The sequence below is a fragment of the Megascapheus bottae genome, chromosome 15, assembly GCF_031878675.1.
Source record: "Megascapheus bottae isolate mThoBot1 chromosome 15, mThoBot2.hap1, whole genome shotgun sequence".
In the NCBI taxonomy this organism is placed as follows: domain Eukaryota; kingdom Metazoa; phylum Chordata; class Mammalia; order Rodentia; family Geomyidae; genus Megascapheus; species Megascapheus bottae.
Window position 1 is genome coordinate 4,566,057 of NC_143523.1, and position 27,837 is coordinate 4,593,893.

At 45.9% G+C, this 27,837-nt stretch overlaps 1 protein-coding gene across 10 annotated transcripts in view; it reads left to right on the top strand.

Annotated features, from left to right (window-relative positions):
• C15H10orf90 (chromosome 15 C10orf90 homolog) overlaps positions 1–27,837 on the top strand; it is a 184,812-nt gene that overhangs the window by 120,143 nt on the left and 36,832 nt on the right. For 5 of the 10 annotated variants that reach the window (XM_090345616.1, XM_090345613.1, XM_090345614.1 and 2 more), the window contains 2 exons: positions 5,734–5,825; positions 13,626–14,682. In XM_090345616.1, coding sequence (XP_090201742.1) covers positions 5,734–5,825; positions 13,626–14,682 — 1,149 coding nt within the window. Of the gene's footprint in view, positions 1–382; positions 433–5,733; positions 5,826–13,625; positions 14,683–20,851; positions 20,932–23,606; positions 23,652–27,837 lie in introns of those variants that run through there. The other 5 variants (XM_090345621.1, XM_090345623.1, XM_090345617.1 and 2 more) reach the window with 4 other exon arrangements.

Here is a 27,837-nt window from a genome sequence, read left to right on the forward strand (position 1 = left end):
GACCAGAAAGCCCTTCTAAAAGAAAGTGGCAGGTTAAGACAGGGCCCAGTGGGAAAGCTGGAGAGGCAGGCCTGTAAGCAGGCCCTGAAGAAGTCCATACCAGCCGGGCCTGGGAGGCGAAAGGTCATGCCAGGGTTCCCAATTTCTAGGACCTACTTACATGTTGTCTGTTGCTTAGGCCCTGTTCTTGGGAACAGTGTTTCTCTTGCATGAGAATTGTGAGGGGAGCATGTACCCCCCAACCCTACCAAGTGGGCCACAGCTGGCCAGGTCAAGGGGATTTGGCACCTCTGCCAAGAGGTGCGGCTGGTGGGGTCAGCAACCCAATTGTGACCTTGCTGAAACCAGGCGGCCTAGAGAGGTGAGCCTGAAATGATGGGGGCAGAAGTTTCTTATGGATAAAAGCAGCTGTTTTGCACGTGGATGTTGCAGGTGAGCAAAGAGGGAGGACGGAGGGGGTCCTCCATTCCCACTGAGGGGCTGGGACATGTGGTCTCTCTCCAAGGAGAGAAAGCAGAAGGAAGAGGAAAGAGAGGAGGGCCTGGAGGGGTCCCTTCTGGAAAAGGGGAGTTTGAGGTGTCTTTGAGGCACCTGCAATCCAGGGTGTTGTGCACAGAAGAGCTCCGGGCTCTAGGGTAGAGCCTGGAGATTGGTCCTTGGGGGTTCTGGGTGAGGGGACAGGCAACGACTGACTCCTACAAAGACAGTATAAGATGGATCGCTTGGCTCTGGAAGCCACAGAAGGACAGATTCGCTAGGGGCTCTGGGTAGTGAGCAGTGTCACATGGTACAAAGGTGATTAATGGCATCTACATCTGGAAAGTGATTCTGTGAGAAACATCTGTTTCGTAATAGTAAGAGGGCTTCCTCGAGGTTCGTGGCAATTCAGAGTCAACCTTGACTCCTATTGGATGAGAAAGGAGGGAGGCATTTGAGATCCTTCAGGAGAAGACTCAGTGCCCCTCCTGCCTCTGCAGTGGAGTGGTAGATATGAAACCACCGAAGCTCTCCCCAGGCTTACCCATCGCTTGGTGCTGTGATGGACTGATGCATTAGGCAGCACGTGATGGTGTTTGTCTGCTCTTTCTGCAGAGATGACTATACACCATTCCATAAGTGTAGCCCGTACTTTACCAAGATACTACTGGCTCTTCTCCAAATATATGCGATTCTCTTGCTTGTGTATGTCACCCTGAGCCATCCCCCTTCTTTCCTTTGACCTCTGCTTGGGCTCTGCTGCCTTCCTCTTTGTCCAAATCCTCTGAGCATCCAAGTCTGTTTCCCATGTCCTTTCCCTTGCCTTAAACTATTTCTAGAAGGTCCTCTTGGCTGTAAGAGACAAGGAAGGACAGCAAAGGTGCAAAGCCGCCTTGGTGTGGGGGTGGGGGAGAGGCTTCCTCAGGGCTGGGGCTCCCCCAGAGTCGGGGCTCTGGCACAGCACATCAGTAGCAGCTCCGGTGCTGCGTCTTCGTGAGAGGAGCTCAAAGGGCAGCACGATTGGCTCTGCGAGTGCGGGCCTGGCAGATCCAAGTGGAAGCACAATCTTTCCAACAAACTCAGCAGGGAAAGTTGTCATGGCGGGTGAGTAGGAGGACAAACTTCCCCTCATGGAGGACCAGAACACCGACCACCTCCACCAGCAAGCTCCCGGGAAACCAGCAACGGGAGTGATGGCCAACCGGACCAGGTCTTGACTAGCTTCAGAATGTAGGACACTCTTGGTTTTTTGTTTGGTTTTGTTTGCAGGGGGCTGGGCATTGCCTTGAGCTTCTTTCGCGCAAGGCTAGCCCTCTAGCCACTTGAGTCACAGCGCCACTTCTGGCTTTTTCTGTGTACGTGGTATGGTGGAATTGAACCCAGGACTTCATGCATACTGGACAAGCACTCTACCACTAGGCCACGTTCCCAGCCCTAACAGTCTTAACAGTGTTGTTCCAGCTGAAACCCAGTTCTGATGCTCATGCCTGAGGACTTAAACCTCACAGGTAGTTTTTGAATGGAAGCATTAGGGCGCCCTTCTAGGTGTGCTGGTCTAAGGCCACCAGATATTCTGGCCTCCAGCTTTCGTGAAGGCATCTGAGCTCCACCCCAGGATCCCACTCAGGACGTTCCTGGGGTCCCTCGGTAGGACACGAGGACGTGAACTTCTCACAAGCTGACACCACTGGCTCTGGCTGTGGTTACATTGCCACCTCTCCCCCTCCTGCTCTCCCCTCCCTTCTTCCCCCACCAGTGAGCATACTCTGACATCACACCACCTGCCTCTGCTGGGATCTACCTCCTTCCTGAGCCCAGAGGTTGAGTGTGTGTGGATACCAGTCCCATAGCAAGAGAGGGACCCACTTGTGAGCCAGGGTACTGTCCAGGGTGAAGCTGTCTGGGTGGTGCTTAGGGGATATATACCAGAGGCACCTCGGCCAAGTCCAGTCCAGTCACACTGGCTGGGGTCCAGCAGAGCCTCGAGCTCAGGGAAGAAGGGAGGTGTGGGCTATGATGTCAGTGCCCTGTCCTCAGGGGATGGAGTGAGCTCGGGTGTCAGGGGGCCAGTTCCCTATTCCACTTTCTTAGATGGAGAAATCAGAACTAAGGAGGGAAGTGGTCAAGCAGAGCCAGACGAGGGGGTGTGAGCCTGGGCTGTCAGGCTTGGCACATGGTCCCCTGGGTGAATATCCTGCAGTTGCTCAGAGCCTGGACCCACTCCCAGCCCCTTTTAACTAGGGGCATTTGGGGCTGCAGTTACTACTTTCCTGTAATTATGTGTTTGGTCCACATAGTTTAAACGTTCCAGTCATGTAAGACACCTCTTTTTCTTCTCATATTTGTGGCATTGTACATATTGCTTCATGTGTGTATATTGTTATGTAGACTTCATGTTCATTATGTATGTGTATATATATATATACTTCATTATATATGATATTACAAAATTCATGTTCACTAGGTGTGTATGTATATAGTGTTCTATAATATATATCTTGTTATAAAAACAATACAATAATAGCAACTATATGTCATATGTATATATATATATATATTTATATTTAGAGACTTCACATCTCCCTAAGTGCTCTGCTGTGGGTGAGATAATGACCGGTCGAGATATGTCCTCACCTAGTCCTTGGCAGCTGTGACTCTGTGACCCTGTGTGACAAAGGGCTGGGCCAGTGACCTCCAGGTGCAATGATGACCCTGGTTACCGGGTGGGCTCAATCTAATCTGAGCGTCCTTGTTAGAAGTTGAGATGGTTGAGGCAGGACCACAGAAGCAGTCCATTCCTGAGGAGTGGTCCAGCTCTAGAAAGAGGATGAGCAGGGGCAGGAATTTTCCCAGGGGCCTCCAGAAAGCACCATGATCCTCCTAACATCTCAATTTTAGCCAGTGAGAGCCTGGTGAGCTTCACACCGTGAGCTGTAGAATAATGCATGCATACATTGTGCCTCCTAACCAGTGTGTGGCACGTCCCCTCCTCCCCTCAGGAGTTGAGCTGGTGTCTACTGCACCATGCTAGGTTTTGTGCAGCGTACTAAGGACTGTCCAGTTGGGTCGCTTGATCTTTGTCCAGTGACACCCTCATCTCCATTGTATAGGTAGATGCTAAGTATCTCGTTCAAAGTCACATGAGTACCCAAAGCTAGATTTGGGCTCTCGATGCTGGGTCTGTTTCCTATGGCTCCTCCTGGTCACCAGTGCCACCACCTCAAGCGACCACATGGCCGTATGAGTGGTTCCTGAGAAAACCTCTGTAGTTCATTAACTACACACCCCACTCCTGCCCACGGAACGGGTGCGTTCCTCCGTGCAGTGGAGACAAGAGCTCCATCGCTGCAAGAGTTTGATGGATAAAGACCCTCAGGAGAAGGTACACAGATCACCCACTGTGGACTGCTCGGGACCAGGCTGGGTCAGGCCATACCCACGTGGCTCAGAAGGCTGGGGAGAGTCCTGTGTTCTCCTCTACACACGGCGCTACACTGCCGGGGCTGTCAGTCTCTGCCTGCATCGGTGTTACTGTCGGTTTATCATGATGTATCATCTCTGTGCAGGGATCCGTGAGACCTTTCAGGTCTTCTGTTTGTGCTTCACAAAACCTAATTTGTGCACATCATCCTGGACGAGCATCTCTGTCACTCGGTACTAGTCAGAGGTCGCCGCGCATCTGAGTTAGAGCAGGCAGAGGATCATTGTCACTCAAGGACACTGGGGGCGAGAGCCCGGCTCCAGACTGGTTGGTGAAGATCCTAGAAGCTCACACAAGCCACGTCTTGATCCTTTTGCAGATTAGCCTAATACAAAAATACTATCGCATATCATTTTCTCCTAAAAAAATATCTAATGAAAACACACACACACACACACACACACACACACACACACACACACACACACACACACAACATTTCTATGTAGGACTCCAGGGACAGCCATCATCTGATATTTCTTTTTTGTCACCAACACCCATAGCTGGGGGCCATCCATGATATGGAAAAATCACTTCCACAGAACATTGCCACTGTGAAGGCAAAAGCACCCTTGTGGCCTGAAACCCTGGACCCTGGCTGGACTTGCGTGGCCTCCTCTGTGTTTGTCTCTCATTCTGTCAGTGGTCCTTGGGTGAGACCTCAAGATTGCCTGAGGGCTGGCAGCTAAGTCTCCCTTCCCCCGAGGCAGCCTGCGCAATGCCCCTAGCTTACATAGAAGAGTGATGTTTCCTTGAGAGAACTTCCACACTAGGCTGAGTGAGAACTTCCGTGCTGGACTCATGGCACGAGGACATTGAAGAAGAGCCGTTGTGTAGACGATCCAGCCTTTACTGCACTTGGAACTGAGGGTTCCAGCATTCGGGGCGTGAGCTCATAGAGAGGCATGTGTGAGAGGGCCGTGCACACACACCATGCCTTCAAAAGTTATCACAAAGCTCAAAGCAGCCTTGGTACTCTAAAGCAGTTTTAACATCTATGTCTGAGTCATGACTTGTCGTTCCAATTATGTCTTTCCAAGATTAGATGCAAAAAGAGTTTGAATTTATTTTGTTCTATTTTGTATTCTCTCTCTCTCTCTCTCTCTCTGCCTCCCTCCCTCCCTCCCTCCCTCCCCCCTCTCTCCCTCTTCCTCCATTCCTTCCCCTCCTCTCTTTTTCATGCCAGTCTAGGGCTTGAACTCAGATTCTTGAGCTCTCACTTGTTTTGCTCAAGGCTGGCACTTTACTACTTGAACCACACCTCCAATTTTGGATTTTGCTGGTTATTTGGAGATAAGACTCTTGAGTTTTTTCTTTCGGGTTGGCTATGCACCACCATCTTTGGCTCTCAGCTTTCTGAGAAGCTATGGTTACAGACATAAGCCACCAAGACCAACCATGATCTTGCCTTTTTTAACACTAGCAATTCTGGACCATTTAGAGGTATGACTTCTTTTTTTCAGTCTGCAAGTGTACATTCCAAACTCCCAATTTGTAATAGGACTACACTTGTTCCATTGTTACAGAATCTAGGGAGCAGAAATGAGTGTGTGAAAGAAAGATTCTTTTATCCCAATAAAATAAACAATAATGTTCTAAGAGTACAAAAGGAGGGAAACGTGAGCTTTGATCATGTGTTGAAACATACTGAGTTCACTCTTGGCTCGTATAATATGTGAGCAGGGGACATTAACTTTTATAGTAAAATTAAAATTATGCATGCCGTTTTATCCTTTCATGCACTAAAAGTAGCAATTGCATCTGTTTTTGTCTAGGATTCCCAGACCACCACTGCAGTGGAAGAGATCAATTTGCCCTTAAAAGCCTCCCGTCTGATGTTACAGAGAGGAGATCTGACTTCGCCAAGGTAACCTCTGCCTGTGATTCCTAGGGTGATCTGCAGAACAGCACGCACCTGACTGTGAAATGTCACACTGGCATACCCGAGATGTGCTTGAATTATATTTTGTCCCATCAAAAACTGAATTAATGTAGCCAAAAATCTAATCAGCTGTGACTAAGAATTATTCCACTACACTGTGCAATACATAGTTAATTGTTCCCTTATAATCTTCTCAACATTTTGTAAGTTTATGGTGATGCAGAGGGCCACAATGACTGATCTCTATTTTCGAATAAAATTAGTGCATCAGGAGAGAAGGGCTATTCTGCTGTAGAACATAATGGAGCATGTCATGTATAGATAATATCCATTTTGAAGGGCAGCAAGATATACTCTGAAATCTAACACGTTAGTGTGGTGCAGTGTTTCGACTGCAAAAGGTATAAGTAGAAAGGAGAAGGGAGGAAAATGAGAAGTCACATTTATACAACAAAGCCTTTCTGAATCTAATGGTTGCTCAGGCTCTGTCCAAAACTCCATTCCTTTCATCCCACCTCAGCCCTGGGAGAGGGTGCTCCTGCCGTACCCACTTTGTAGATGAGCAAACTTGCTCTAAGTCTTGTGATTCCTAGTCTCCAGAGCCCCTCTGCTGGTCCCTTTCTCCAAAGGATGGCTGCAGAGGAGGGCTTTTCCCAGGGAACAGTACCTGAGCACGGGCCTTCTGACACTGAAGACTTGTCCCCGAGGGTGAGTGCTTTCACCTGACCTCAGCTGCCCCTCACAGAGGGGTTTTCTGTCACAAACTTTTGTAACGAGGAGAGAAAGTGAAAATGTAAGAATTGTTGCCCATTATTTAAATCTTTCGACTTTAAACACAGAATGTTCATTCTTTTCCTCCCCCCCAAAAAAATGCTTGTCTCAGGAATTACACTGACTTTGCAATTAGTCAAGCTCTGCACATCTCTCAAGACCCTAGCACAGGACAGACAAAGGATGATATTTTAGATCCTGAGTTGCAATCATTGATTCTCAAAATCTTTCACCCTCTCTGTATCAGCATGCAATCTCGACTGTCTGTCATTGACTTGCTACCTGAGCAGAAGCGGGAACCCCGGTGGAGGAGGAGGGGCAGTGGGTCAGGGAGAGTCTGGGCTGGGAAGAGAAGCTGGGTAGCAGGAAATATGGGGCAGAGTGGTGGGGGGATTGCGCTCCACTTGCTAGACAGGCTCTGTACTCTGCAAGCTGTGTCTCAGGCCTCTTTGCTCATTGGTTGTCTTCCAGGTAGAGTCTCTCTCCACTTGTGCTCAGGCCAGCCTGGGCTGTAGTCCTCCTATGTGTATTTTCCCATGTTGCAGAGGATAATGGTATGTGTAGCTATGCCTACACATTAGTTGAGATGGAGTCTCTTGAAGCTCCTTGTATTGCCCAGACTGATAGAGGTTTCTCTGTCCCCCAGTCTCCACTCTCCAAGTGGTTTTCTAAGATTGAGCCACCATGTCTTGTGACTTCTTTTAAAGGAAAATTTCAGGGCTGAGGTAGTTGACCAGTGTCAGACTGATTTCTTTGGAAGCACCAAGTGTTGGGTTTGCTATTGAACACCATATATATGAGTATATTTTACATAAATACACACACATATTCTAGCTGACCATCACTTCGCATCTACAATTTCTCAATATCTATTCTGGAGTCACCTAGGTCATCTAATTTGATCTGCAGTCTGCCTTTCAATTTTCCCTCCTAACTTTGAGCTTAAAGCATTGTCCCTCTGTGAGTTCTAAGGATGCTGTAAGATGATGAAACTCACTAACAGATGCCCTGCCTGTGTAAGTGCCATAAATCTCTGCATCTCTCCAGAGGCTGCACAAAATCCATCACTTCCCATTCCAATATGCATTGAGGCCAGAGCAATGACACGACGCCTCCTCTTCTGCCAAGTGATTACTTCACAGGAGGGAAATATGAAAGTGTTCTTGTCTTTAAAATAGCTCAGGATTTTCTGATAATAAAAGAAATGACAACCCTAAGTGCAAACTTAGGAAAATAAAGGCACGCACACAGAATATATAACATGTGTCTGTGTATGCACACAGTTTTTCTTATTTTTGCCATGTATTTTCTTATAAAAGGCTATAACGCATGCTAACCTTTATAGCTCTCTTTTTATTACATGATATTCCATAACAAGCCATTCCCTGTGTTCCTTAAGTTATACTTTTTAGTTCCAATTTCTACATTTTGTCACTTACTCCATCATTAAAAGTAAAAAGAGGTCTTTCTGGTTGTCAGGACAATGGGGGCAAAAGAATAGGAGATTTCCTTAGTCGATGAGTACAGACTTTCAGGTTTAAAAAATGGAAAGATTTCTGTAAATGGATGGTGGTTATGAATGTATCACATTATGAATATTTGAAGAATACACTTTAAATTGTTAAGATATGAAGAGTGAGTGTGTGTGTGTGTGTGTGTGTGTGTGTGTGTTGCTAAACATTGGAGAAAAATTGATTTTTGCCAACATTTCACTGCCTGAAATTGTCCTGCATGAATCTTCTGGTCTTTAGGAACTGAACAGAAAGATAATCATTTCACAATAGAGAATGAGCAGAGCTCAGAGTTTCCCATTTGTCTTAAATCCATGTTTCCCCATTGCTTCAGAGCAGAGTGAGTGCATACAACCAAGATGTGCTTACATCTGAGATGAAATGGCACCAGCTTGATGGATTACCGAGTGTTGATGATGCTTCTAGAAGGCTTGGTCGGGGTGGGCAGGCTGGCAGCCCACATAGAGGTAGCTGTTGTAGGGTGAGGAGATGCAGCCGAAAAATCTATCAGAAAAAATACAGAGAAGCACTGGAAAGGGAAAAAATTGTCTCATGGAGGAAAATAAAAAAAACCCTACAGATTTCAAAGGTACAGATCGGATTAGATGCTTATCCTTTGGAGAAATAAATTGCTCTAGGAATAGCTGCATCTGCACTACAGGAGTTCAGGATCGGATTTCTCTGATCATCTGCCTCCCATTTCTCTCTTATTTCAATTTATGAAATGATGGCCTTCTTAGTCATATGCCTTAAGGCATAAATATCAAGTTAAAAATAGTCAATAAAACCCATAAAACTATGAGTGCATTTACCAGCTATCCAAAATCATGTTCAAAGCATTTAAAGAAATCAATATCTGGAAAGCAACATCTATGAAAAAGAAATTGTAAAAAAAAATGTGTTGGGATGGTGGTGGTCAGAAAATGGATAGTTTACTGACAAATCCAGCTATTCATCTGACCTCTCTCTAACCTTGAGTGTTCTACTTTAAATAGAAGACAATTTTCTTCTCTTTTTTTATGTCAAATTTTACATCCGTTAACTTTATTTCAGATGAAAGAAATCTTTTTCAATGCCACATTTAGTTAACTCTGTCTAAAAGGCAGATGGGGTATCATCCTCAAATGGTTTGATTCGGAAAGATATATGCTACAAAAGATGCAATTACTTTTCAAATTCCCCTACTTTAAAATGTAGCTGCTGACTTGAAATATCACACATCCCTTACTATTGTCCTGCTTGCTTTACCAGACTTAGAGGAAGCACTAAGAGTAAGGATTGCTCTAGTTGGTGATGAGCTGAGTTGTGATCCCACAGGTTCATAGGTTAAACTCTGAACCCTAGTGTCTCAGAATATAACCGTATTTGATGATAGGATTTCTCAAAAGATGATTCCATGCAAATGAGGCAATGACAGCGGGCCCTGGTCCAGTATGAGTGGATGAAGAAGAGATGAGGACCTGAGCAAGCACAGAGGGAAGACCACATGAGGATGCAGAGAGAAAGGTGAACTTCCCTAGGCCCTGGAGAGAGGCCTCCAGAGAAGCCAGGCTGTAAATGCCTCGACTTCAGACTTCCAGCTTCCAGAAGTAGGAGGCAATAAATTGTTGCTTAATCCACCCAGCCTGCACACACGGTTATGGCAGCTCTAGCAAACAAATGTAGATTTCCTTAAAGGCTGCACACTATCTTTGATTATTTAATAGGTCTCAACAAGAACATTGGTTTTGATAAATAAAATCCCCTTTAACTGAGTATATATATATATATATATATATATATATATATATATATATGAACACAGAATGAAGTGTTTCCCTTTTAATTTTTTTTTCAATTTATTGCAGGGATCTCTTATCAAAGCTGAGTCTAAACACTAAGAGTGACACTGTCCTGGTAAAAGGATCATGAGTTGGCACTACCTCCAGGCTGTTAGCTCTTTGAGGCTAGGAGTGAGCCCAACGCCCTGAGCATTAGCTGTCTGGCACCTTAGTAGAGTTGATAAAGAAGGCACTTTATTAACAACTGTCAGATGAACAATTAGACAAGTGGTTTGACCATGTCTGTGTGTTGTGAATAAAGAACCTGCATCTCAATACACTGATTACACATTCTTGTTAGAAAAATTGCAGTGTATTGGACATGCTGAATTCCTTCCACTCACGTAGTGCAGGCGACCTCACGGTGTTGCTGCACATTCCACTGATACGTGGCATAACTCGGGACCCCTCTTTTGGTGGTTTTGATGACATCAGACTGACTGCTGCTGAACCTTAGGAGAAGAGTCATTCCTAGAATTCCCAAGATATTGAGGTATTTTTATGCCCACCATCCCTTCTCTATTTGAAGAAAATGCCAACAGATTTTCCTCTGGACTCGAGTGGCTGGCAGTGTCACGCTGACTTCTTACATGCTTCCAGAACTTCAGAAACAAGTTCATTATCACTCTTTATTTATTTTAATAGAGTCAGAATCACAGTGACATTTGCTAAGTCTCAGATCATAAAACGGTGACTGGCTTCCAGGCCTTTGTGCCCTTCTAGAATGGCACCCATGGCCTACAGCCCTAGGGTAGCACTCGATGTGTGGGTCCCACAGCTCTGGCCCAAGCTCCCTATCTTAGTGGCTCAAATGGAGCCAGGCCAGAGTCACCAGTGTCACGTCTTTTCTGGCCAGGGTTCAGGTTAAGCTTAGAGCCACTCAAGTCTAGCAAAATCCTATTGTTGGTTCCAAGGTCAAGGTCCTTATGGGACCAGAGATTGCGGGATGGCTATGTTCTCATAGGCACTATCCCTGTCTTCTCCCTGCTCTCCAACTCTGGAAATCAAGGCTTTCTAAGGTTCTGTAGTTGGTCCCCCAACCCCCCCCCCCAGCTCAGGATGTGGGCTCTGGTAGCCCCAGTCAGCTAAGCTAAGCCTCCCTCCCATCATTTCTGAGCAGAAAGAGTACCAAGAGTTTATTAAAAATACAGATTCTGAGCTTTCTCCCCATTGATCAATGTAAGCCTTGGGAGGGAGTTATCCACAAATCAACATGTGCAAACACACACACACACACACACACACACACACAGACACGCGCGCGCACGCGCGCGTGCGCGCATGCACAAAAGGTTCAAACTTTGACAAGGATTGCAGTAGAAAATAAACTGATGCGGTAGCTGCTGATTGTGTGTGCGTTTCTTCCAAAGACAAGCGTCAAAGGCGTTCCTACTGAGTGTGATTATACACTTTGCAGGGTCTGGAGGAACAATTATTATCAGAACTAAATTTAACTAACACAGGAGGGACTGTAGACCTTCCCAGGGGCACCAGTGCACTGCCATTTTTGTGTATGTAAATCAGAGCCATGAAAATGTGATGTGAGGAGGGTGGCACACAGCATGGAGCCGCCTGCTGGCATCCCACAGCAAGCTTAGGGAACACCGACGCCCGCCACCAGCCCAGGCTAGGGACACTGCAGCAAGTGTTTGTGAAGGAGGCCAGAGCATGCGGGTTCTGCTGCAAATGCAGAAGGCTGGGGAGGACACCCCACACACAGCCGGACTCTCAGCCAGCTTGGTGCCCTGGAAACACCATAGGACGTATGACCTTGAAGCATGCTGTGACCACAGGGGGAAGGTGAACTGGCATTGTTCTGCTTCTCCAGCAGGAGATTTTAAAATGGGTTTTGAAATTACTCTCTCACCTTTTTCTTCTATGCCCATCTCCTTTTGAATTTGCAACAGCTCATATCTTAAAAAATATCTACATAGCATTATCCAAGCTGCTAGAGATGTTGTAAAAAGCCATCTCCCGATACCCAACAGGAGAGCTCCAAGGCCCTGGGGTGGCATTTGGGGACTTGGAGGCTGTGTGGACGTGCAAGTCCAGTGTCCAGCTCGAGAACACTCACAGTCAATAGCTGACCAAATGGATATTGATTCTGTCTTGAAGCAAAGAAAAATGCTCCATTGCTTTAGGGGCACAATCCTCCAGGACCTGACATAAACAGGCCTGTCCTCTCCGAAAGTGGTACTCTCAGATGACCAGCAACCTCGGGGTTCTGTCAGCGCCTCCACTGTGGTTCTCAGTCCCCCTCATTAGAATCGCCACAATGTGGGTTCAAATGCAGGTACCCAGGCCCCAGCCACAGCCACCAGAATCAGAGCTGGAGAGATTGAGAGTGTGATTCTATGCATGTTGGGGTTGGAGACTTATGAGGTACCCCAGGTTTGCTTTGGCGCTTCCAAGGTGAAGATTCTCTGCAAACAGTGGGCTGTAACTGGGCAGTTGCTGATATGGATCTGGGGGCTGTGCAGTTTCGTGCAAGGGTTCATTGTAAACATATGTAATCATAGATATCAAATAGGGACACCAGCAGGACATTGGTGGCCCCTGCTTGTAATTCTGGCAACTTAAGAGGCTGAGATCTGAGGATCACAGTTTGAAATCAGCCCAAGTGGGAAAGTTCATGAGATTCTTATCTTCAAGGAATCATCAAAAATCAAGCTTAGAAGCAGAAGTTTGGTTCAAATGAAAGATTGCCAGTCTTCAGTGAAAAGGGCGAGGAAGGGCCGGTGGCTCGTGCCCGTAATCCTAGTACCCAGGAGGCTTAGATGTGAGCATCAAGGTTTGAAGGCAGCCCAGGCAGTAAAAGGTCCATGAGACTATTCTCTCCAATAAACTACTCAGAAAAAGCTGGAAGTGGCACTGTGGCTCAACTGGTAGAGTTCAAGCCCCTGAGTTCAAGCACCAGGAGGACTGGCCAAAATAAAATAAAATGAGCACCAGACTGTGCACATTTACAGCATGCCTATTTTACACGATCACCTTTCTGGACAATTATGGGTTTTATCAGAAGAGAGTCTAGTTAGATGCTTTATTAAAAAAAATCAAAAATCAAATCACAGAATTTTGGACACAGTGGTTTTCTGTTAGATTTGTGGGCTACTGATTAGGCAGCAAGAAATGCCATCATTTAAAAATGGTGGATGGACAGACTATCGCATTTTAAAGTGCCACTGGGCTTAGAGATGCAAGAACGTCACATCATTGCCAATCAGTCTTGGCCCACCCCCTCCGAGGCCTGGGAGGTGAAATCACCTGATTGTCTCAGTGTGGGTCTGGGCAGTTGTCAGCTGGGGCACTGAGTTTGCACCGTCTTGTTCTCCTGAAATGCCAAGCGCTGAGGGGGAGCCGTTGGTCTAAATTAGCAATGAAGGAGCAGAGGGGAAGGGAGGAGGGGACCCCCGGCATTCCAGGGACCTGCAGAATTCAGACACCTCCCGAATTCCGCCTTCTCTCCTGAATCTGCTGGAGATGATTATGAGAATGCGATATTGACACTACCGTGGCTGAATAAACTCACACTAGACAGGTGAAAGAATCACCCAGTCAGGTGTTTCGGGGTGGGCCATGGAGGGGCTGCGGCTTCGCCCCAGCATGAGGCCGGGTGCGCGCGGGCCTGTGGCTGGTCCTCGTGAATCACTGGGCTTTTTTTCTTTTTTTCTTTCCGTTTTCAGGAGACCCTTGCATCACAAAACACAAGAATGCTTTCATCCATCGTCATTTCGCGGCTGATGGAGAATCAATCGAAGGACCCGGGGCCCGCGCTGCCCCTGCCGTGCGCGCTGGCGCAGCCTCGAGCCTGCCGGGCCTCTGCCCATCGCAGCGGGGTCAGCCTCCGTCGGGCCTTCGCAGTGTTTCCGGACAGACTGGGGATCCCTGTGCCCTCGGAGGAGCCAGCGCTGCCCGCAGCCCAGAGCCCCGGCGCCCCGCGCAAGGGGTTCGCGTCCATCACCATCACCGCTCGGCGCGTGCGCCCCCCGGCCAGCGGGCTGGTGTGGGACGCAGGAGGGGACTCGCTGTGCCCCAAGTGCCGGGCGGAGGAGGCCCTGCGCCGCTGTCCCCCGGCCCTGGCCAGTGGCTCCCACCCACGACAGCAGCACGGGCCTTTCCCCTGTGCAGAATTCCCGGGACCCGGCTCCACGGGGAGGCAGAAGATCCTGGAGGCCCAAGCGAGGCCGTGTGCGGGCCGCGAGTGCTTGGCCACACACGTGGAGGACAAAGACCCGCTCGTGCTCAGCTCCTGTGTCCAGCTCCGGGTGTCTCGGCCATGTCCCAAGGCCATCTACTACTTGGACAAGTCCCTCTGGGTCCCTGTGGAGCAAGCTGCAGTTGCCAGCACCAAAACGCACAGGTCCGTCCTGTCGCTCAGCCTCAACTGTAGTTCCCACAGGCTAACAGCAGATGGAGTCGACGGCACAGCGAACCCAGAGCCAATGAGCGGAGGCCTGGAGCCCGAGCTGGGCCGGCCACGCCTGGACCTCCCGGGCCCGCCCTGGGGCGCCGCGCAGCACTACAGCCAGCAGAAGGAAAAGCCAGCCTTGGAGCCGGTGTACCTGGGGACCAGCCCCTGTCCCTGGAGTGGCTCTCCTCCCTTGGGGAACAGGGAAGTGAGCGCCGCGGGAAGTCACCAGCTGGTGGTGAAAAAGAGGAGAGGAGGTCACTCAGCTCCTCACACAGGCGCTCCAGGCAACCAACTGTCCATTCACATCCCTGGCTGGAGCTACAGGGCAGGTGAGTGGTGCCCCCTCTCCAGTCGGTGGTGGCTATAAGGAGAGGCCCTGTGCCCTGCACAGCCTGCTCCAACGGGCTTCCAAGAGGAGTTGCCTTGATCTCTTCTGCTCAAAGGTGACCACCCATTGCTCAGCTCTGATGTCAGGGTGGACAGACTCTTCTGAGATGAGCCTCTTCGCCTCACATTCTTATTTCTGTAGTAGTGTCAGTTGGCCATGAATAGGGAGCCGTGGTTCCACCAAGAAGCAGATTGAGATTGTGCCCACCTCCTGCTGCAACAGGAGCCACAGCCAGATGCTGGTGTCACATCTGCATGTGGAGGCTGTCCAGAATCCGGCAGTTCTGACGTCTCAGTCACTTTGACGCCAGTCACACACTGCGGTGACAGACTTCGTGGTGCTGGGCAATGCAGTGCATTTTCTTTTCTTTTCTCATTTTCTTCCTCTACCCCCCCCCCCACCTTGAGGCCTGGGATCTCTCCCTGAGTATTTTTGCTCTACCATTTGAGCCACAGCCTTTTGGTGGTTAATTGGAAATAAGAGTCCCATAGACTTTTATGTGTGGGCTGGCTTTGAACCATGATCCTCAGATCGCAAGGATTATATTGCAAGCCTCTTGTGCACTGCCACGCCACCCCCACCCCCACCCCACCAATGCAGGGCATTTTCCAAAGGAGGAAGTTTGGGTTTCTCTACACCAGCCAGCAGCAAGAGCAATCTCTGTTTTGAGTTTTGCCTTCTGGGAACACTTGGCTGGTTTTCATTGCTCTTCTAGCCGTCTTTGAAACTAGGCAGAATTCCTGGGCCAGACTGTCCTGAAACCCTTTGCCTTTTCTTTGGAGGTCAGGAGAGGAAAAGGTCTATTTTGGAGAAGAGCAATTCTATTTTCTTGTTTTATTTTGATGGTATTGACCTTAGGGCTTCATGCTTGCTAAGCAAGCACTCTACCACTGAGCCATGCCTCCAGCCTTTTTCATACTGCTTTTGTTTTGTGCTTTTGAAGTAGGGCCTCACTTCCTGCCTGGATGAGGACCTATTTTAAGTATGATAGCTGGAATAACAGGTGCACACGTAGCTTCTTCTGGTTGAGACAGAGTCTTGCAGACCTTTACTAACCATGTTGCCCTGGGACTTTGACTCCTTCATGGAACCTCTGGTGCAGTTAGAAGACAGGCATGCACCCTCTTGCCTAGCTTAGGTTGAAAAGGGGTCTCATCTCACATTAATTCCCAGGCTGTATTTGACCCCTACTCTCCTGAATTCAGCTCCCGAGTAGCTAAGGTTACAGGAATGCTCAGACCACTCCAGCCTCACAGATATTTTTTCCCTTTTATCTATTTAAACTTCTCATTTTCTGCCTCATTTTCTGTAAGAAAGATTGGTTTATGAATTAGTGACTTTCCACTTGGGAAAAATATTCAAAGATAATAGTAATAAAGTGGAAAATGCAGCATATGTATAATAACCTTACTGTGCAATTTTGGTCCATTAAAGCTTTATTAATTAATAAAAATAACTACAACATTTTAAACTATAATGTGCATAGAGACATTATATGAAGTAATTAATTTTAACAAGTGTAGATACATTAAATGCTCAGAGATTTTTTTAAAGCAACTTTGATATGGCTTTCAGATTGATTAAACTGAGTCTCACAGACTAACTGCAAGAAAGCAGATGTAAGCAGCCAGCCATGTTCCCAAGCTAAACCTCACTTCACACTAAGCACTTGATCTTCCTTGTTGATGAAGATTCCAAACATGACCTGTGCTGTGTGTGCCACCCCAGTGACTCACCTTCCTGTCTTCACATGGCGTGACATAATTGGAACGTGCAACACTTTTCACCAGAGGATCTTTAAAGATAACCGCAGCTACATCTCAAGCATTCATTTCAGAGAGAGGAGTAAGAGCAGAGGAAATTCCGCCAAATAATGTTTGGATTGGTGCAGAGAAGGTTTTTGGATATGGCTTTGAAAAATGGCTTTGTAAAGTGACTGTGCTCCAAGGGATTTTCTTAAGCAAATAGTATATGCTAACTCTACTTCTCATGGCCTGACGACTCTCCGAATAACCATATGTTCAAAAGACAGTCTAGAATATGTGGTGTCTGCCATGCCATTCAAAGAAAGAGACCCAGACAGCCTTGATGTCTTTTTTTTTAAGTTGCCAATCTTAATTTTCTAGCTTAGTGCATGTGGACAAATGACAGTTATTCATGGAGCTTACATATTGGGTACATATTGCAAAGGCTGGACTGATTGTTGTTGTTGGTGGTGGTGGTGGTGATGGTGGTGGTGGTGGTGATGGTGGTGGTGGTAGTGGTGTGTGTGTGAATGAGTGTCAGTATCTGGCTTGAACTTAAGACCATTTTGTAGTCTTAATTGGCTTTTCCACTCAACACTGGAATGGAGTGACCCATATCCTTGTTTCTGGCTTTTTGCTGGTTAATTGGAGGTGAGTCTCATGGATTTTTCTGTCCTGGCTAGCTTTGAACCCTGAATCTCAGACCTCAGCCTCCTGAGTAGCTAGGATTACAAGCATGAGCTACCAACACCGAGCCTGAAGGGACTGGTTGTTTAGTTTTTGTTTTATTTTTGCCAATCCTGGGGACTGAACTCAAGGCCTAAGAATTGTACTTGGGCTTTCCTCAAGGCTAGTGCTCTACCACTTGAGCCACAGCACCACTTCTGGCTTTTCTATGTCTGTGGTACTGAGGAATCAAACCTGGATCTTTGTGCATGTTAGGAAAGCACTCTACCACTAGGCCAAACTCCTGGCCAGGACTGGTTGTTTTTGAAGGTATTCAAGCTTCAGATAATGTCTCTTTTACCTGTCTGATGTAAAGCCTCTGAGAAGGGGATTCATGTGAATCTGAGCAACTCTATCACATGCCCAAATCCACCAAGCTCTGAGGCTCCACAGATTGGGGCATGTGCCTCCAATGGGTACAAAGGCACACATACGTGGATTCATGTACACACATAGGCTTGTTCACTCTCTCACTTAGAAATCAATATCCAATGTCTCTCCCTGGCATAGAATTGGCCTGTTGCAATGTACACCATGTTTCAAGGATGTGCTTTGCTGACTTGCCAACCTGACAGGACTTGGTAACCTTCATACCAGTGTATTCAGGCCCTGGAAGTGCTCCTTAAGACCCCAGGCACTGTTTGTGTTTTCCTGTCTGAAACCATAAATGTATCTGAGCAGCCGGCTGTGGTTGCCCAAGCTATTAGCAGTCTTTATCCTTTAGCTGAGTTTGTATTCTTTAATATCTACACATATTGAGGTGATCATGTGATTCTGATCTTTGATTCTCTTAATGTAGTATATCTACATTTATAGATTTATATACATTGAACTACCCTTGCATCTCTGGGATAAAAGCCACTTGATTATAATCTATAATTTTTTGGTTAGTGTTTGAATTATATTGGCAAGTATTTTATCCAGGAGCTTTGCATCTACGTTCATCAGAAAGGTTGCTCTATTGTTCCCTCTTTTTGTTGAGTCCCTACCTGGTTGGGGGTTGAGTATAATACTAGCTTCATGGCTTGGTAGTGATCCTTCCATTTCTATTTTATGGAAACATTTGAGGAATCGTGGGTTAGGTCCTCTTTAAAGGTCTGAAAGCAATTAGCTGTGAATCCATCAGAACTTAGATTGTATTCTGGAATGAGTCTTTGAAATCCACCCAGAAAGATTACCAAGACTAGAAGAGATGAGTATTTGCAATGTGGATAGACCTATGTAACTGGTCCTGGGTGTTTTGTCCTAATTGGTAGTAAGCATCTTGCTGTCAACATGCAGAGGGGCATTGTACTAACCCTACATCGACAATAAGGAAAAATGTCATCATCATCATCATCATCATCATCATCATCATTGTCCTACTTATAATGACAACACATAATGTGAGAATCTAGATGTCAGGCCCTGGTCTATAGTCATTATTTTAAATCATTCAAATCATTCTGTGAAGAGAATATCATTATCCTTTGCAGACCATTTTATAAATGAAGCTTGAAGATTAAGTGATTTGCTGGAGCACACACGGGCCTTATGTCCCAGAGCTGAGGATTGGACATCTGCTATGTCTTTGGTGGTGACAGCTCTGTGCAGGGCAGTCAGGACCTCCTGTCCCTCTGTGACCACACTTCTGCTCTGCTACTGGGAAGGTAGTGTTTGAGAACTTCCTGCTGACATATGCAGCAGTACCAGCCTTTGATGACCAGGGAGCTATAAGCAAATTTCCAGTGAGACATAAGTCACGTCATTGGATGCAGTTAAAATGCATCAGATGAGAAAGCTGCCTGTAAAATCCTTCCTGGCTGCAGTTCTTAGTCTGTTCTGTGAGATGCCCCACATTGATCTGAATGGTACAGCCTTCCCTGAAACATGGTGCCTCACACACTGCTGGCTTACAGCCATTGCGTATTGCCCACTGCAGTTTACATGCCTGGCCCAGTTCTAAAGCCCTCTTCCTTCCCGAAGCCTCTAACAAGATATCACGAACGCCTCTAATGTGCAAAGCTTTGGGGGACAATGCTGTCACTCCTGTTCACCCTATGTCTCTGCTCTGTGAAGGGCACTTGTGTAGATAGGACCTCTGTCAGTGCCCAGGTTCAGGGACTTTGGTCTGAGACCTCCCCAGGGGAGTTTTCTATCACTAGTGACAAAGATACAGATGACTGGAAGAAGCAAATCAGAGTTGTTTCCTCTGTGTGCGGATGGCATAGTCAGCGTGAGGAAGTTGTAATGCGCGGAGGCTCTGTTTCATTTACACCCTTCAAGGGAAGAGAACACAGTGTGCACACCAGTCAGGTCTCCCTGTGGGGAGAAGACTCTCCGGTCAGCTTTCCCCATCCTTTGACGACTCTTTCTACAGGGCTAGAAGACAGTTCAGGGAAGGCCGGGATTGAGAGCCATGGCTTGACACAGGGGAAATGGTAGCATTTCGGGGAGGACTCGGTCCTGGGGTCCCATTTGAAGGAGAGCCTCCAGTGCTTGCCAATGGGCCGGGTGGCTGGGTAGCTCTTGGCACTTGAGGTTCGCAGGTGCGTCTACCCTGCCAGGTTTCCTGGGCTGCCCGCAGCTGTTGTCTTCTCCGTAGAATGTGAGCACAGGCTCGTGGACTGCGGTGTGGTGCAGGCCTGGTGGGGTCCAGAACAGTCCTGAGAGTCTTCATCTTTCTTATTTCATTATGAACAGGATAAGGTGAGGGTAATGAGGTTCACCAAGCAGCAAGCAATGAAACTGGGTTCTCAGCTTCATGAACGCAGGCATCAGCCAGCTGTGACCCACAGGCCAAATCCGACCTCAGCCTGCTTTGGTTAGTAACGTTTTACTGGACCCCAGCTGAGCATCTGCGTTAACACCTTGTTCTGTGGCTGTTTTTACCCATGGCAGAGTTGACTACTTTGGAAGAGACCAGGTAGGTCGCAAAGCCTAAGAATTTCCCACTCAGGCCTTTGCAGTGTGTGCACTGCATCTGGGTAGGTCACCTGCCTGTGGATAGGTCACCTATCCATCCGTGGATGAAGCCAAGGGGCTTCTCACTCAGGGAGCTGTGGTTTTCCGTCTCTGATGGTGTCTGACATTGAGGAAGGAACACTACTAGAGTCAAAGGGAAGAGCTCTCTCTTCCCTGGCCTCCACCCCGTCCACTTTGGGTCTTTCTGCCCTCCTCCTGGCAAAGCCTTCCTGGCTCTCTGATTCAAATCCTGCTTCCTAACCACACATGTCCTAATGCTTGAACCTTGACACGGAGCCTTGCTACCTGTCTTCCTATCAGTACGCCATGTGCCAATGGTTGTGGCACAAGTGTAGCCCTGGCACCTCCTATCAGGGTAGATTTCCTTCCTCAGCTTACTTACTATGTCAGCTGTGGCACCAGGCCCTAGGCTGGTGCTAGAACAAAGCTCAGACGGGATCCTCACCAGGCAAGTGAGACCCATTTGCTATCTCGTGGGCATCCTTTCCTTTCTTCCTGCCCCTGTCTGGAGAACAGGGTCCACCTTTGAGTCAAGGTACTGAATGCTTCACAGCCAGCAAAGCCTGTGGAACACAAAAGAGGTGCTCAGGGCCTGTGTGCTGGCTGGAGGAGAGAGGGCCCCCATGACTCAACAAAGGCCTGAGATGAGATCAGTGCTCCCTGCCTCTCCCTCCTCACACCAGCTCTGCTGGCACCCACTCAGACAGCTCTGACAAAGACAGGGCAGGGAGCCATGTGTAACACACTGTCAAGAGGTAGGTGGCGGGAAGTAGTGAAAACGATAGAGTGTAGATAGTGTGAAAACGTTGAGGGGTGAGATCTCCAAATATTGTCCCCTGTCTTTAGGACTCAATCAGAATAATCCAGAGTTGTCTTGCAAATGCTTCTTTGTCCCTCAGATGGCCACATTTAATTGTCAGGAAGAGGAAATATGCACAGTATCACAAAAGTATTTTGAAGACTTTTAGACATTTTTTTTGTTTAACTCTTGACAAATCTCAGTCATCCGGATTGACCCACTCTAGTCAATTTGATGGTTACATCATTTTCTGGAGTCTACAGGGACTAAAATTGCTTGTTTCCGCAACTTGTGGGTTCCATGGAAACAGGACCTTTTCTTCTCTTTCTTTTATCCAAACAACCCCTGTCAGTTGCATGAACAGGCCACATCCTTACATATTTAGGAGAAAGTTGTTGCTAATCTACCATTTGCTCAGATTTACCGTGGACAGATGAAGAGAAATGGATTCAAGGCCTGAGGCAGACTGACTAGATAATGAGCTGATCTTTAAAAATTAGGAAGCAGCAGACCAACGACTCGCATGTGAATGGGTGATGGTGGTGGCGAGGGAGCCCACAGGGGACTGTGGCCCTGACAATTGGACCCACCTGCATTTCCCATCACTCAGCCAGTCCCTCACCACGTCCTGTGCTGGACGAGTCGGGGTGAGCTTCAAGTGGGGCCTCCATGCTGTTCTGTAATTAGCAGTCATCGGTGCAGTCTGAACTGTCTGCAGGAAGCCAATTTTAGGCCTGAGCTTGGGGAGAGAAAGTGGTTAGTAGCATGATCAATTCTGTAAGGAAATTTTTTCTAGATATAGGTGATCCTAGGAAATGGGGGAAACGTATGAGAAATAGTGTGTTGGATACCTTTGGCTTGGTGAAGATTTTCTTCTCTCCCAATAATCTTAAAGTAAAGCTTCGATCTTTTTGTAAAATGTGATTTTTCTCATGTTAGTAACTAACTTTGGAGAATAAGAGACGATTGACAATGGTAGAACGAGCTCCTAAGTTCATCTTAACCTGGAGTTTCCAAGTAGCTTGTTAAAATGCAGAAACATTTTTCATGTTGCCAACACGTGCAAGGGCATCCGTAGCTAGAGGATCCAGCCCCGGCCCAGGTACTTTAAGGACCTTGCCTGGCCCAGGGCTGTTCTCAGCCAGTGTAGGAAGGAATCCTTGCCCAAAATGGACTTCAGCCATACATGGGGGCCTTCCCACCACCAGCACATTGACCCAAGGGTGCAAGCTGGGGACCAGGAGTTTGGCCTAGTGGTAGAATGCTTGCCTAGCATGCACGAAAACCTGAGTTCGATTCCTTGGTACCACATACATAGATAAAGCTGGAAGTGGTGCTCTGGCTCCAGTGGTAGAGCTCTAGCCTTGAAGAAATCCCAAGGATAGTGCTTAGGCCTTGAGTTCAAGCCCCAGGATTGGCAAAGGCAAACCAAGGGTTCAAGTTGTTTTTGCTGAGATTAAGAGCTCTTTCTGGAAAACATTCTATCGCTTCTTCTATGTGTCTTGATCCTCAACTATTTCACAGCACTCAGCAGCCTCTTCAAGACTGAAAAGCCTTCTAAAGTTCATTGCATGGGCAGGCACAATGAGCATAGCTTTGTCACACAACTTAATAGTGGAGTCTGGGCCTTCCACTCACTGTCCGTGCCCACTCTCAAGCTATGTGTTGATAGTTTGATACATGCCATTTGAGTTTCTAAATTTCCATGCAGAAGATAGGTACTTTTTAAATCTTTTGTGTGTAGATTTCTAAAGGATCCTCTAAATTGTTCTATCTACAAATAAATGCCAGCTTCCCTGAACATACGAAGCATTGGGTGTTGATATGATGAAAATCCTCATGCCATTTTCATGGGTCTAAAATGACTTTTATTTATTTTTTCCAAAGGTGAGTTGACTTTTCTCATGTTTTTATTTCATATCTATATGCTTCTTGTGAACTTTCCTTCCTCACTTTCTCTAGGCATTTCTTATTTTTTTTTTAATTTCTGCCTATATAGGAATTACCATTTTCTTCCTGTTTCTGTGGTACAGGGACTTGAACTCAGAAGCTCCCACCTGAACCATGCCCCCTGCCTTTTTTGCTTTTAGTTTCTTGTCCAGGCAGAGTCTTGTGCCTTCATGCCCAAGGTTGGCCTCAGATGTTTACCCTTCCATCTCTATTTTCTGCATAGATGTCCTCTACCATGCCAGCTATATTTTACCTTTTACTATTTGTAATCATTTTGACCACTTGAAATATTAAAAATAATTTTGGATTACCTGAAAGGCTACAAGGATCATCTTCATATGCCCTTTTCACCTTATGCAACTGCAGTCACTTAATAAAGACCACATGTCAGTTCAGCAAAGTGGACATCTTGGGCCAAGTAGGCCCTGGCTTTGGGGCTGTCCTGACAGTGGCAGGATTTTGTAGCTCCCTAGCTCTCCGTCTTGAGAGTCCGGCAGCACATCCCCTAATCCAGCATTCAGATGTTGCCAGATGTTGCCAGATGTTCGTGGCAAAACTGGCCCCGGTGGAGATCCTCTGATCTCAACTAAGAAATGACATTGGCTCAGCACTTGTTAAGTGAACTACAGGCAGACTCAGCTTTCAGCTTCCCCACTAATGCTTTTTTTCTGTTCTAGGATTCAATACAGGATGACACTTTGCCTTTAGTCACCATGCCTGCTTGTGGTAATTTTTTTTTTTTGCATTCAGATTATTTATTGCGTTCATCTTTCCCTCTGTCTTTTCCCAACAGGCTTAGAAAGGCCCTTGGTAGTCTGCATCCTTCCCCTGGCCTTATTTAACGTATGATCAGTCCCCCAGGGCCGTGGCGAGAGAGTTCCTAGGTCAGAACTGACCAGCAGTGCTACCAGTTGTGGAGTTCCCTTTTAGACAGGCCCCCACCTGACTCTTCTCCCTCTTTCCTTTCAGACATTTTCCTTGGGAATTGATTAGAGTAGCAAACCTTGGGGCTTTTGTGTTTTTTGTTTTCCATCTATAGATGTAAACAATAGAGGAGCCCTTTTGAAAAGGTTAAGTGGCGTGTAACTTCTCTAGTCATTCCAGAATTCAGGCAGGGGCAGGATTCGACTGCTATCATGCTTTTCCAAATTTAATTTTATATTGTAATGACATCCTCCCAATCTGGTCCTACTGTTTATCTGCTTATTTTTCTTTGTAAGTAGACTATTGTGAGGCCCAGATTTTTATGTGTATACCCATGTGAGCAATAGCATAGGTAGATAAGCGGTACCTCTATCACTTCAAAAGTTTCCAACTCTGTCCCAGCACCCCCACCTAGCCCAAGGGGTCTTCTCTCTGCTACCATGAAACGCGAAGACCCTGGAGCAAGTCAGCACACTGCTTTGTGGAAGGTGGCTTTCTCTAAGACCAATGCTCTTGATTTTCTTCTTAATATGTCAATCTCTTTTGTAGTTTTCAGTATAGACATCATTTATGTACTATGTTTAATTTATCCTTTATTATTTCATATTCTCAATGTTACTACATTGTTATTTTGGCAGTGGTGGGGATTGAACTCAGGGAACAGCACTTGCTAGGCAGGCATGCTACCACTTGAGACATGCCTCCAAGCCCGTTTCCAAGGCAGGGGTTCACTGAGTTTTCCTGGTTTGAAGTCCTCCTGCTTGTGCATTCCTGGAGTCAGGATTCATGGTTCTCAGCCATAGTGCTACCCCAGTGGCTGGGAAAACAGATGCAAGCCTGTGTCCAGCCATTGATTTAGATGGTGTCTCCAGAACAATTTTTCCCTGGGGCTGGCCTGAGACATAAGCCCTAAGTTCTACCTCCAAAGTCACTAAGAATTGTAAGTCTGAGCCACTGTGCTGGGCTGATGTCAGTTGTTCAAAATGTCATCTCTGACATTTTTTTTGTCTACACATGATTTTTATCTGATGATGTCTGTCTGATTTTTGTAGAGTGATCCTGAATCCTGTAGTTCAGCTACTAACAGCCTTTAGCAAATACAGCAATGTTTTTGTACATTTCTTAGAATTTTCTGGATATAGTAATGTTGTTGTGAACAATCCTCTACTTATCCTTTCTTTATCAGATAATCCTCTATTTTTTTCTTGCCTTATTGGAATCTAAGTAGAAGTGATGCGACAGGGCATTCTTGATTCATTCATCATTTGCTATAGCGACTTTTTTTTTTTTGGCCAGTCCTGGGCTTGAGCTCAGGGCCTGAGCATTGTCCTTGGACTTTCTCAAGGCTAGAGCTCTACCACTTGAGCCACAGCACCACTTCTGGCTTTTTTCTATGTATGTGGTACCGAGGAATCGAACCCGGGTCTTTGTGCATGCTAGGCAAGCACTTTAACACTAGGCCAAACTCCCAGACATGCTATAGTGATTTTTAAAAGATGGATTCCATGTATATTGATGACTCACACTCCTCCTGTTTAATTTTTGTTGTTGTTGTTCGTTGTGAGGCTTGAAACTCAGGGCTTGGGGACTCAAGGCTGAGTTTTTCTGCTCAAGGCTAGCACACAGCTCCATTTCCTGTTTTCTGGTGGTTAATCGAAGGGGCGTCTCTTGGACTTTGTTGCCTAGGCTGGCTTTGAACCACGATCCTCAGATCTCAGCCTCTCAGGAGCAAGTGAGCTGCCAACACCCAGAATGTTTATCTGTTTAAACACTTTTTATCGTGACAAGATATGTGAAACACAAAACTGAATTTTCGTTTTCATTAGTATTCCATGATGTCCATGGTACTGAGAATTTATGATGCTTTGTACATTGGTCTCAAGGACTCATTTCATCTTGCAAACTAAACCTCTGCCCTCATTAAACAAACCCTAACTCTCCACTCCCTAGCAGCCAGTATTCTATCTCTCTGAGTTTCACTACTCAAGGAGCCTCATATAAGTAGAACCAATATCTATGTTTCTGTATCCTTTTGTGATTGGCTGCTTTCTCCTTACATCATGTCCTCCAGTTAGCCATGTTATAGCTCGTGTCAGAGCTGCCTTCCTTGTTGATGCTGAAAAATATCCTATTGTAGGCTGTGCCCACTGTGTTCATCCACCCAGTAATGGACCTCCGATTGCTTTCATATTTATGCTACCGCACATGGAGCTTCAGGGAACTCTTGAGTCCTTGATTTTGGAAAGTAGAACTGTTGCAACATGTATTCATTCCCTGTATACCTTTTGAGAAGCTGAGACACAGTATTTGACATTGTACTGCCAATGGACAGAGGTTTTGTTTCCCTACATTCTCCCTAATACTTACTTTGTATTTATTTGAAGGTTTTATAACTCATACGAATTGCCGTTCAGTGGTATTTCATTGTAGTTTTCATTTACATGCTCCTAATGAGTCCTCAGTGATGCTGAATAGTTTTTCATGTGCCTGTCAGCCATTTGTATATCTTTAGAGAAATGCCAGCTCACGTACTTTCTCCATTTCTTATTCAGATATTTTTTTAATTGTTGGTCTTTTTTACTGCTAATTTGATGATAACTTTAATTATGCATGGGTATTGAATATTGACAAGTTCTTTTTATGCATCTTTTGGAATAATAGTAGGGTTTTTCTTTATTTAATGAACATTGGAGAAGGCATAGATTTTCATGTTAACCTAGCTATATCTTTCCGGGACAACGATTTTATCATGATGGTTTATGTTTTAAGAAATGAATATATTTCAGGATTCTACATCCAGATTTTCATATTTTTGTGCAAAACATTGGTACATTGCTTTCATTTGAATGCTTTAGTTTGGTGATGTTTTCGTTTTGTTTAGTTTCTTTTTGAAAGTAGCTGGGATTGAGCTCAGGACCTCCTGCCTGCTAGGCAAGCACTCTGCTACTTGAGCTGCACACCCTTCAAAATGCTGTTGCTTTTGGCATCAGGAAATAACAGCTTTATAGTATAACTGGAAAGACTGTTTTCCTCCTGTAACCCTGAAGGAGATTTGGAGTTGCTGGTATTATTTCTTCCCAATATTAGGTTGCAATCACCAGTGAAGTTATAAGGGCTTGAAGTTCTATTTGTGAGAAAAAAAATGAAATATAATTTCTTACTTGCAGCATGACCAGCCAGGATGACTGCCTTTTATGTTTTGGTAATTTGTGCCATTTTACCACATTGTGATGGAAGTTTTCATAGGGTTTTGATTTCATTCTACATTCGTAGTGATGTCCTCTAATGTACTCCTGATAATTCAGAATGTTTGTCTTTTGCCTGAAGTTTTTCTTGTACCTGAGCTTTGTCCAAAAGTCTGTATTATTCTGTTATTTGTCAATTTTCTATTAGGTTGAGCATCTTTAATGCAGGAATTTAATATCTCAAATGCTACAAAATCTGATATGTTTTGATATTACACTACAAGAGGAAAAACTCCACAGCATGCAATATTGTTTCATGTACCAAACTATTAAAAATATTGAGTGAAATTATCTTCAGATAATAGAAGATATATATGACACATAAAAATATCTTGTGTTTAGATTTGGGTCTCATTCCCTAATCATTACCATGTATCTGTGAATATTCCAAGATCCCACCAATCTGTCTGGGGTCTGGGCCCAATCATTTCAGATAATGCATCCTCAGGCTGGGGTTTTGGCTCGGGTACTAGAGCATCTAGTACCACCAAAAAATGTTACAGGTAAGGGACACTGAACCTGAATATTCATGTTTGCTTTTAGAATATTATTTCCAGTGTCAGTTTACTGAATTGCCTTTTTCACATTTTGATTAGGAGATATTAATATTATAAGAAGGGTTTATTTTATTATTATTATTTTTACCAGGTCTGGGGCTTGACCTCAGGGCCTGGGCACTGTCCTTGGGCTTTCTCAAAGCTAGAGCTCTACCACTTGAGCGATAGCACCATTTCTGGCTTTTT